Consider the following 12,016-nt stretch of genomic DNA (forward strand, 5'->3'; position numbering starts at 1 on the left):
CCGAGCTCAGCTAACTCAGCAATTGCACTTAGGGCACTTCTGATTTTTGTGGATGATTAATTTTGCGAGTTGCATTATCATTGGAGCCTGAACAATAGTCAATAAAAGCTCTCTATGACTTCTGTCACGGCGCCTGCACATAACGTAGAATTTCATATCAACTGTTTCCCAGCTGATCTTTCAATTATGCAGCTCTGCCTCTATAATTTGCCAAAATAGAGGAAAACCTCTTCATTGTAGATTCTCCTGGCTGATTACTTTAAAATTTGACATCCATATAAACTGTTACTTTCAGGGTTAAAGACGCAAGTTAACAGACTTGTTGGTGAATCAAGTACAGCAGAAGCAGTGCTGCAGTGAAGGCCTACAACCCCCACCTCCCTGGCAGAGATCCCCTCAGGGTGTTTGGCCAGAAATCTTAGTCGGGATAATTGCTAAGGAATCTCTTTTGGAAAGGCCCAGACCTTCAAAGTAAACCCTGCGGTTTGTCTTATAAAAGAGTTGTGGTCAAAGGCAGTTTCAGTCAGGACTGCAGGAGAAAGAGAAGAAAGGAAGGAACAGAGAAAACTGAACAGGGAAAAGACATTTTATTGAAGAGAGAGAGCGGAATTCAGTGCTTTTGTTAAATACTGGGACAGGAAGCTTTTTTTCTAGTTTTCCTGCCTGATGGATCTCCCAGCACGAATCTCGATAATGTTGTTCAGTTTGTTGCTGTTCAGTCTACAAGGTAAGAGAGAATGCATTGCAACAAGTACATTCATGACTCTGCTGTCTGGAACCATGCTTGCTGGCTACAAGCTGCTAGAAAACAGAGCTCCTTTGTTACTTATTTAAGAAGGACACAGATAATCAAATTCTTCTGGGGAAAATATATTCAGGAGTGTTTTGATCTGTTCCAAACATTAATTAATTAAAAATTACACTACTTATTTGTCTTTTAGGCAATTAATTCAGCCTATTCAAATACTGAAATGTTTCTATAGGTGATGATTTGTGACTATTTCTGTAAATTTTAGTCTAGATTTCAGGATATATGTCCGGTTTGTTGGAACCCCTGTATAAGCACACTGAGTTTTTACACATCAGTTGGTTACTGCGTCATTAAAGTTTGCTTTTCTGATTGCTGCTTTTCAAACGTTTTGAAAAACTCAATAAATTCCTCGCAGAACCTTGCCATGTACTTTAGTTTGGGATCTAATTTAACAAAAAGTATATTTGCCTGTAATCTAACCCGATACATTTTCCAAGCACCATGAGGGTCATGTTGAAGATGTAAAAACCATACATACGTTGCAGAATGTTAAAATTCTATTGGCTGCCTTGACTTTTGTTGAAATGGTTGTCATGTTGTACAGGATAATTGCTTTTTCACTCTTTCCAGGAATTCTGCCTACTTGCAGAGCTCTACATGATAATGATAGATTGTCATCGAAAGCTTTTGCAGATGCATCAACGTACGCAAGCGTTTTAAACATTATTTTTTACATAGCCTACGGCTGAAGGAAGCCAAACCTATCTCTCAATGGGTATTAAAAATGCAGATATTTCAACGTGTCGATGTTTCGGAAGTGGATGATGGAAGGAGAGGGGGCGGCATGGAAAAGGCTAGAGGCGGTGTCTTGTGTAGGTACTAGCCTGGGGGCACTGGTGACGGCACCGTTGCCGCTTCTCCCGACGCGGTATATCACGAGCCCGGTGGTGACGGCAATGCTGAATATTTGGGGGCAATGGAGGCAGCACAAGGGGGAGACGGGGGCCTCAGTTTGGTCCGCAATATGGAATAACCATAGGTTTGCCCCGGGCAGGATAGATGGTGGGTTCCGAAGCTGGCACTGGGCGGGAATTAGAAGGTTGGCGGATCTATTCATTGACGGGACTTTTGCCAGCTTAAAGGCACTGGAGGAGAAATTCGGGTTACCCCCAGGAAATGCCTTCTGGTACATGCTGGTTCAGGCTTTTGCTAGGAAGCAGGTAGGACAATTCCCTTTGCTGCCTGCCCGAAAGATACAGGAGACGGTGATTTCGGGCGTGTTGGTCGGAGAGGGTAAGATCTCGGAGATATACCAGGAGCTGCAGGAGGCGGAGGAAGCCTCGGTGGAGGAGATGAAGAGCAAATGGGATGAGGAGCTGGATGAGAGCCTGTGGGCTGACGCCCTGGGCAGGGTCAATTCCTCCTCACCTTGCGCCAGGCTCAGCCTGATCCAGTTTAAAGTGTTACACAGGGGGCATATGACAGGGGCGAGGATGAGTAAGTTTTTTGGGGTGGAGGACAGATGTGTGAGGTGTTCGGGGAGCCCAGCAAACCATGCCCATATGTCTGGGCGTGCCCGGCGCTTGTGGAGTTCTGGAAGGGCTTTACAAAGGTCATGTCCAAGGTCTTGGACACTCGGGTAAAACTGAGTTGGGGTATAGCGTAATTTGGTGAATCGGAGGATCCGGGAGTGCAGGAGTCGAAAGAGGCTGGAGTTCTGGCCTTTGCCTCCTTGGTAGCCCGGAGAAGGTTCTTGTTATTGTGGAGGGATGTGAAGCCCCCAAGTGTGGAGGCTTGGATGAATGACATGGTGGGGTTTCTTAGGTTGGAGAAGATAAAGTTTGCCTTGCGAGGGTCCTTGCAGGGGTTCTCCGGGCGGTGGCAACCGTTCCTTGACTTTCTCGCGGAACGTTAGGTGGAGGTCAACAGCAGTAGCAACCCGGGGGAGGGGCTGATCTCTTTTCCTTTTTGAAAGGGGCGCTTGCCCTATCTTGTTTTGAGTTGGGTGTTAATTTGTGAAATTGTTTATCGTTTAGAGGGTTAAGTTGTTCTGTTTGGCTGGCATGTTGCCCTTTTCTCTTTATATTATTTTCCTTTTTGGAGTGTTCTGTAAAACTTTTTGAAAAACTTTGAATAAATACATCTCTAAAAAAAAATGCAGATATTTCTAATATTTAATGATGCACATTGTGGATTATATTACATTAATGTAGTATCGATTATGGTACATAGAGGTACATGTAATTGTATTTTTTTCCACGGACTACCTGCAGTACTCCCACAGATTGGGAACCAGTGGGGTAACCCATTTAAGAATTGTAATATCTAGGCTGCAAGGCCAGGCCTGTGAGCTGAACCGGTATTGCCTGTTCTGTTTATTTTCTTCCATTGGCTGTATTGAGTTTGTAAAGTGGCTTGCCCTTTCTGTATTGCCAGTAAAGTTGTCCCCCCCCTCCCCCACTCCCACCCCCCCATAGCTGTATCTCCTGGAGAGCTGTTTGTCCCTGTATTTATATTGCCTGTGATCTGTTTGCCCATAGTTGTATTGCCTGGAAAGCTGTTTGACCCCTGTAGCCATAATGCCTATAAGCCATTTGCCCCTATGCTTGTGTTATTTGGAAAGCCTTTTACCCTTGTAAAGTCGTTTGCTCCTACAGCTCTATCAATCCTGTAAAGCAACAAACTGTCAAAAGCAGCAATGCTGTGAGTATGTAATGGAACTCTTCAGTTTTAATTCTTTTTGTGAAAGATAATGTTTTCCTTGGATTACATGGCAAAAAATACAAAAATGAGCAAGTCATGCATCAGCTGCACAAAGCCATGACCAGACCCTTGAGCGCTGTGCACACTTGTGGGAATCAGAAAAGATTTGTGCGCGATTCTCCCAAAAGCTCTCTAAGTTGTTCAGGGAGTTTCCTGCCGGCTTGGCTAGCAAGTTCTCCACCGATATTCAATGACACTTAGTCAATCTTTTGCACTATGGGGAGTTTCTCACTGGTTTAGCCCACACTTAAAGGGCACGATTCTCCAGCCTCGTTCCGCTCTCGCTCGAGCGAAACGAGGTCGGTGAATCGCGGGAGAAGCTGAAAAGAGAAGTGCATCAGGCAGCAAACCATTTGTGACGCAACCGACCCACTCCCCTAGGCGAAATCGGGATCTCGCCGTAGCGTGGCGAGAAACCAATTATCACCACTTAAGCCCTATTTGCATACAATTGACATGAGCCACTCCATATCCAACGGTCTCCTGTGATTTAGTGGCCTCTCCAGCAAGTGGTTACGCTGGCACTCATTAGTACTCCCTCTGAAAAACATCAACCCGGGGAAGGGCTTCTGTGGGGAGCTGAGGAGGTGAGTAGCTATCTTTGCTCACAGGCACAGGGCACAGAGGCGGTGGGCTGCTGCCCCAGTGCTTGGCAGGGTGTGGGGGATCCTCGGCTGGATGGAGGGACCATACATAGGGATGGGCTGCCATGGGAGGGTGAAAGGGTGGAGGCGTTGGGGGGGAAAATGGGGGGGGGGGGGCAACCACGCCAATGCCAACCGCTAGATTGCATACCCGTTCCAGGGGCAACCCTTGCCCCTGCCCATCTGCCCCACTGACCATCCATAACCCCCACCGACTGCCGAGGCTTCTGGCCGTGCGGTTGAAAGCTATTGCTGATAGGGAATTGGCAATCATAGTTAAATGAGCACCCATACATGCCAAGTGGATTCCCGTGGGTAGGCGGGCCATGTAGCATGTGCAGCTCATTGCCTAGCATCCCAATTGCACCTTGATGCATGTACACTGTGCCTGAACACTGCGGGAAGCAACACCACACACGCAGCAGCCAACATCCGAACAACCAGGGGATGGGACATAGCTCCGGGGGCATGGCCACAGCCGGAGGGTGGGTGCGTGTTACAGGGAGGGGAAGATGCCTGGAGAGGTGGGCCAAGGGTTCGGAGGTCGGCCCGCATTCTGGAAGAAAGTGCCAGAAATATCTTACTAGTTGTGCACAAGGGTGTTTATTGTGTGTAACAATTTCCCACTCTCCCAATGGACCTTCTGAATGTCCTGGCTGCACCCTAACCTCTCCATTAGTTCTTTTAAAAAAATAAATTTAGAATAGCCAATTCATTTTTTCCAATTAAGGGGCAATTTAGCGTGGTCAATTCACCTATCCTGCACATCTTTGGGTTGTGGGGGCGAAACCCACGCAAACACGGGGAGAATGTGCAAACTCCACACGGACAGTGACCCAGAGCCGGGATCGAACCTGGGACCTCGGCGCCGTGAGGCAGCAGGGCTAACCACTGCACCACCATGCTGCCCTACATTTCCATCAGTTCTGGGATGGCCTCTTCCATAGGCTCAGCATCAGGCTGGGACCCAGCTGGGTCCTGGGGTCCAGTATACCTCTGACTGCTATCCCAGCTGGGGGTCCCTACCTACACCTGATGTGCATCAGTAGCAGTGTGGTGCTCACCAGATTGTGCCCCAGAAGCCTGACCCCTAACATTTCCCACTGAGGTGCTTGTAGCTGTGCTGGTGGAGGGTGAGGATGATAGCTGTGACACCTTGATCGTGTCTTCCTCGGAGCTCTCCTCCGAGGTGTTCTCTTGGCTGGAGATGGGCCACCCGGGATGGGCCGGCTCCATTGGCTGGAAGACCTGTGGGAGAATGGACATGTGGTCAGTGGGAGGAATGGGTCAGCCAGTAAGGCAATAACAACTCATGTTTGACAGTTTCTTTGAGTGGGGCCTGGTGGTTCCTCACCTCTGCAGTGTCAGCCAGCCTCCGCGTTGGTGACGCGGCCACCCCAGTCACCTCCAGGGCCGGCTCATTGAAGGTGGTGAGGATTCTTATGACCAGCACCCCACCACCAGTCTGGGCCCTCTCACAGCGTTTGCAGGAGAGCTTTTCCTGAGAAGACACAGAGAGGGCTTGTTATCTACACGCATAGTTAAAGGGCCGGCTCAAGGTACCGGCAACTCGGGCAGTCGCCCGGTGCGCCATGTGCTAGGGGGCGCCATCAAGGAGTGCGTGACCGGCGTCAGAGACCCGGCGCCGCGTAAAAGACTCGGGTCCCGCGCATGCGCCGTTGGGCCGGTGCCAACCAGCGCATGCGCAGTGGCCGCCCTCCCCCAGGCCGTCTCGCACAAACATGGCGGATGGATCCAGGCTCGCCGGTGGAAGAAAGGAGGCCTGCCGACAGAGAGACCGGCCCGCCGATCGGTGGGTCCCGATCATGTACCAGGTCACTCCGCCCCCCCCCACCCACGCGTCCCCCCCCCCCCCCCCCCCCCCCCCCCCCGGGTGAACGGAGCCCCCCCCCTCCCCGAAGGGCGCTGAAGTTCAGCTTGCCCGGGGCACCAGCAACCCTAGGGCCGTTTCTGCATAGTTCACAGTGGTGATAGGGGGTGTGTGAAGGGAGGGTTGCGGGGGGGGGGGGGGGGGGGGGGGGTTTAAAGGGAGTAATGGGTGTGAAGGGTTGGGGGGTGAAGGGAGGGGGGATGGTGGGAGGGTTGGGGGTCACATGGGGAGTTGGGGTGGATGTTCACGTGGGGGTGGAATGGTCTCTGGCGGTGGGGCAGGTGGAAGTTAGCGTCTACTCACTCGTGCTGCCTGATGTAGGTCATTGACCTTTTTCTAGCACTGGAGGTCAGTCCTCCTGATCACACTCCCGGTCTTCACAGCTGCCACCGCCAGGCAGCACTGGCTGCCCTATGGCTGACCCTCCGGGATCCCCTGGGGAACAGGACATCCCTCCTTGCCTCCACCGCGTCCAGGAGCTTCCCCAGGTCAGCATCCCTGAATCTTGGGGCCTGTCTCCTCGGTGCCAATGTTGTGAGCTGGCTGGGGTTGGCTGAGCAAGTGCTGCTTGACTTTGTTAGCTGGGAGCTGGTGAGCGCTGGGCTGGCGAAACAGCTGGAGAGCCTTAATTTGGGATGTGTAGCCCGTGGGACCTTGTTAAGTGGACCAATTAATGTTGAATAGCGTTGCTGGTCTCACTGGGCCAAGCTCTGGGAAGCTCGGGGCAGTTTCCACACGCTGCTAGAAATCTTTCCAGAGAATCTCAGAAATCGGGCTGCCATTTTGAAAAGTTGCCCTGATCTTGGTGAGCTTGTGGCTCTCCCACACACCCCCACCCATGGGTAATGTCACCCCCACACACATGGGCACTACCCCACACTCAACCAAGTGAGGGCACCCTGCTCTGGGGCGCCCTCTTCAGACCTCCCAAGCCCTCTTACAGCACCCCCTCCCTTCCAGAGCCCCCACCTGTCACCTCCCCCCAACCTCCAGGAGGCCCCTACTTACCTGCCCTGCATACCCCCACCCTTCAAACCTCCCCCAACCTCCTTTCATGGGCATGGCCCCCTCAGGCCCAGACCTTTGGCGTGCCACCTGGACACCCTTGCACTGGCACCCAGGCAGTGCTCCAGCCAGCTTGACAGTGCCATTTGGGCACCTTGGCAGTGCCAGGGTGGCAGTGCCAAGGTACCCACGTTCCAGAGGGAAGGCCAGGGGACCACCTTGCATTGACCCTGACCACCCTGAGGCCTCCCATGGCCTGGGAGCCCCCCAGTTGCCTTTCTGCCTGGCCCACACCCTTGTGGACCAGTACTGATTGGGCCCGGCTGATCGGGCCTTGGGGAGGCCTGCGAATTGAAGGAGGCCGGTGTATCCTGGGTAGGGCCCCGTTTGGAAGGTTTGTGATCTACTTCCGTGAGTGCCATATAGTCCTGCCCCTTTTAGACGGAGTTCCGAATCCAACTCCTCGCGGGACTTGGGTGAATTCCACAAGACGTGGAGGCTCTCCTGGGATTCTCTGGCCGCGTTGTGCTCTCACTCGTGCTGTAGCGCCGAGAAAGACCTTGTTCAACAGCACTTTGCTGGGTTTTTTGGTTTCGGGAACTTTCTCTCCACCAAGGCCGCACTTGAGTCATTTCATTGCCACTAAATTGCGCCATAGTAACCTTGGAAATGGGTGCAAGAAAGTTGAAAGGCAATCCAATTGAGGTGTTTCAAATGATAAAACGGAGATATGATTTTATATTTAAAGCTTGGCCAGTTGAAATTAAATTAGGAAACATTTTTTCACAGGGGAGTGTAAATCGAGAACACACTCCTTCAAAATGCTATAGATATTGGATCAATAGACATTTTCAAGAGTAATCAGTTGATAAATTATTATTAGAGAAGGGAATTGAGGAATATGGAACAATGACAGAATAATGGAGTTAATGTAAGGATCTGACATAATGTCATATGGCATGAAGAAAATGACACAAGGGACTGAATAGCCTACATGGTTTCTATATGCACAGATGTGCAGGTTAGCTAGGGTTACAGGAGAGGGCGGGTGAGTGGGCCTAGGTAGGGTACTCTTTCTGGAGGTCGATGCTGACTTGATAGGCCGAATGGCCTCTTTCTGCTATTTAGAGATTCTATGGATTCTATGTTAATCACATGTAACTTTAATAAGGTTTAAAAGTTCATACATTGAGGAAATAGTGAGTCTGCAATCAATCCCAGATGCAGTCAGACCATGCGCTGATTATTTTGCCACAGCTTTTTCCATGAATTAAGAGAGCAATTGTTTTGAAAAATTTTAAAAAGTGCAAATAAACTTCCATTAAGTTCCCAATATACAAACCAAAAGACCTATAACTAAACAAAGTTAAACATTAGGCAGAATTTTATGCTCCCAGGCTGATGGCTTTGCAATTGGGTGGGTCCATAAAATACAATAAGCGTCTTTCCCAGGTGGATATTAAGTCTCTGTGAAGCCACAGGACTGGGTGAGAGTGGAAGATATGCCTGCTTCTGCATCCGCCCATGGCACCCACTTGCTGTATGTGAAATCCAACCCATTGAGTCAACTACTTTTACATGAAGTGCTGATGTGCTGGTGACTTGATCTTTGTTGAAGTTTGTGTGGTATGGGGAGGTCACCTTCTTCGCATAATGTGGATTGGCACACATCATCAAGATCTCATTTTGCCAGTCCAGATTGAAATATTGTGGTTCAGTGTTCAATGTCTGGTGGAGAGGCAGTTAATGAGGCCATTAATTATACCTTAGTAAGAAAATAGCAGAGACCTATTGGCCTTTTTTTTAAATCGGAGGGGAGTGAAATATTTATACTCAACGTTTTTTATCTTCAAGGGTCCACACTATGACCCTCAGCTTCTCCACTTTCACTTTTCAATTGCCTGATTTGCCTGCTCCACCCTGTTAGGCTAGGGGTGAGGAAACTCTTTTTAAAATTTAGAGTACCCAATTATTTTTCCAATTAAGGGGCAATTTAGCATGGCCAATCTATCTACTCTGCACATCTTTGGGTTGTGGGGGTGAAACCCACGCAGACACGGGGAGAATGTGAAAACTCCACACGGACAGCGACCCAAGGCCGGGATTCGAACCTGGGTCCTCAGCGCCGTAGGCAGCAATGCTAACCACTGTGCCACCGTGCTGCCCGGGGTGAGGAAACTCTTGGCCTGAGCGACTCTGTTGGCTTCGCCCCTGTTGTGCTGGTAGTCCTTTTGGAGTTGAACAAAGACTCTACCCACAAGGCACCACAGCAGATGGCAGAGAATTTCCAGATCCAGACCTAATTATCGGTCCTTTGACTTGATTCATCAGACTTATGACAGGGGTTTGTTGGAAGAGTGGACGAGTCACGGAGCTTTATTATCAATGTTGAAAAGAAACAGAAAATTAAAAAAGAAACTGTTTTAAATGGGTCTCCAGCAAGTTTATTGAATTATTGACTTATATGTTTCTTACAAAAGTAACTACTACAGGTTTTGTGACAGTTAAAATATGTGTGTATACATTGTTGAAATCCTTTTAAGTGTGTGTGTTAGTGATTAAAGCCAGATACAGATGATTGTGCAATGTAACCTTTGGTTCACACCCTGTCTTCTCCAGTTACAGTCCTTGTGTTGCCAGTTGTGCAGTATAATCTGATGATAATCATATGAACTGTAACGAGAGATCTAGCACAAATTCCTTGCAGCAATTTACTGTAGCAGTCCCGGAAGGCGTGCTGTTAGGTAATTTCGACATTCTGAATTCTCCCTCATTGTACCCGAACAGGCCCCGGAGTGTGGCGACTCGGGGGTTTTCACAGTAACTTCATTGCATTGTTAACGCAAGCCTACTTGTGACAATAATAAAGATGATTATTATTAATACACTAAGTTCATAGTTATAACAAAAGGGTTGGAGTGGAGATTTTCAGTGAATGTTTACATGTTGAATTCCAAAGACACAAGTTAACCCGAAAAATGCAGGAATTTTAGGTTGTTTGATGATTAACCTTCTGTTTTGATGAACTGAGAGAAGTGCTCTAATCACAATACAGTCACAGTGCCATACTCCTTGATGACAATGCAGAGATTGATTAAGAATCTGGATATAATTGGTTATGGAGAGAGATGCCAAGCCACGGTTGGCTAGGAACGGGGAAATTATCATATAATTAGGGCAATAATCAGCAAGTCAACCAGATGCAGGGGAATTTAAAAATATTTTATTGACAAAGTTAAATTGTGAAGTTCTCTGCCTGTTGTTCATTTACATTACCTTTGTACTTTGAAAACTTGTTCAGTCTCTGGTGCATACTTCACATTGCTTCACAAGTTAATTACGTTATAGTAACATAATTTTGAGAAGGATTCACTGCCCGGTAGCGGAGTTCCTTATGTGGCAGCGAATCTTGTTTCATGCAAAAAATGGAATTGGCGCCGATGCGATGCTCCAGTCCACCACTGGTGACAGCATTGGGGTTTGCTCCCCATGCCAGCAGGAGGATGCAAATGGACACGAACCTATCTGCATCCTATTAATGGGCTGGATACCGGATTCTGCACACCTCTATGATGCTCTGGCTCTCTGGGTTGGGATGTATTTGCCAAGTGGGCCAATGGGATAAGTATTCAATGTAGATGCTCCAAAAGTCCATCAGAGGGCCTGCTCCCCCCACAGTGCAAATCTTGCCTAACCTTCCCTACCAGAGATCCTCACCAGACCCTCCCACCAGACCAACCCAATAAGACCATCAGAGACCTCCATAAGATCCCCATATCAGAGACCTTCCTTCTGACCCCCATCAGCGACCTCCACCACACACCCCCAACCAGACCTCCCCATCATAGACTCCTCCCTTAAGAAACTTCCCACATCAGAGACTCTCCTATCAGAGACCCCCCCATATCAGAGACCCACATCAGAGACCCCCATCAGTGATCCATCCCCATATCAGAGAGTCCCGTCTCCATCAGCCATCCCTGCCTGTAGGATAAAGAGCAGTCCAGGCAGAAACAGTGAACAAAATCTGCTTTTTCACGTACATGTCCCTTAAATCTGGTGCCTTGGACAGAGATGTAGTAATCAGCAACTGTTACTTCTTGGAAAGCTAAAACCACATCACAAACCTTTAAACCCCCTCAGATCCTTGGATCTGCGAGGCTTGTATTCACTTTCAGTGAGAAATAGCTTTTAGTAGGCTGTAATTGACAGGGTAATAACTTCCAGAGAGCCAGGTGTTTGGATTGTTATTTTCATTTCCCTTCATACTTGCAGTAGGTGCTGCTGAGTGGGCTCTCACTTCTGTGATGCTGTATTCATTCAGATGATGGCCGCCATTGAAAATGTTGTCTTAGTTGAAGCCTTCATTCTACGGTGTAGGTCATCAGAGCTCACTTTAAATGCATCTCAGGTAGCCTGATGTGAACCTAACCACAATGTCTATAAACATCATGCTTTCAATTCCTCTTTTTCCTCAGTAGAAATCACTTAATTGTGTTTGATATGGTCAGCAGCTTTCAATCATAGCTAGATGTTTATAAACATTGTGCTTAGGTTCAAAGCAGGGTACCCGAGATGCATCGTACCCCAAAATTCTTTAAAGTGAGCTCTGATGACCTACACCGCAGAGCTGAAGGCTTCAACTAAGCCAACATTTTCAATTGCTGTTGCTTCTGCTAGAAAAGAATTGGACAAAGCAGAAATTGAATGGGAATATAAGAACAAAAAGTAAACTAAAACTGTGTCATGAGTTGACTAGACAGCGGTATGAAACCTAGCCTTAACCAAGTTCTTAAAGTAGCTGAAAAGGATTTTGGTCAACAGAAAAATGAGCTACTTGCATAAAAGGAGGCAGCATTAAACCTGCACCTCATGAAAAGGAACACTTAAAGATAAAAGCAATCCTGAATTTAAAAAGGATGAGATCAATTCAATTATTCAGGAGGATAAATCAGATGCGTT

The 12,016-nt window shown here is 48.2% G+C and overlaps 1 protein-coding gene across 1 annotated transcript in view; it reads left to right on the plus strand.

The window, feature by feature from the left end:
- Positions 1-270: 270 nt before the first annotated feature.
- fbln1 (fibulin 1) overlaps positions 271-12,016 on the plus strand; it is a 231,426-nt gene continuing 219,680 nt past the window's right edge. The window contains 1 exon segment of the mRNA XM_038780632.1: positions 271-727. Within this exon segment, the coding sequence (XP_038636560.1) occupies positions 667-727 (61 nt within the window). The 5' untranslated portion in view covers positions 271-666.

This window comes from Scyliorhinus canicula, chromosome 20, assembly GCF_902713615.1.
Source record: "Scyliorhinus canicula chromosome 20, sScyCan1.1, whole genome shotgun sequence".
NCBI classification, from domain to species: Eukaryota; Metazoa; Chordata; class Chondrichthyes; order Carcharhiniformes; family Scyliorhinidae; genus Scyliorhinus; species Scyliorhinus canicula.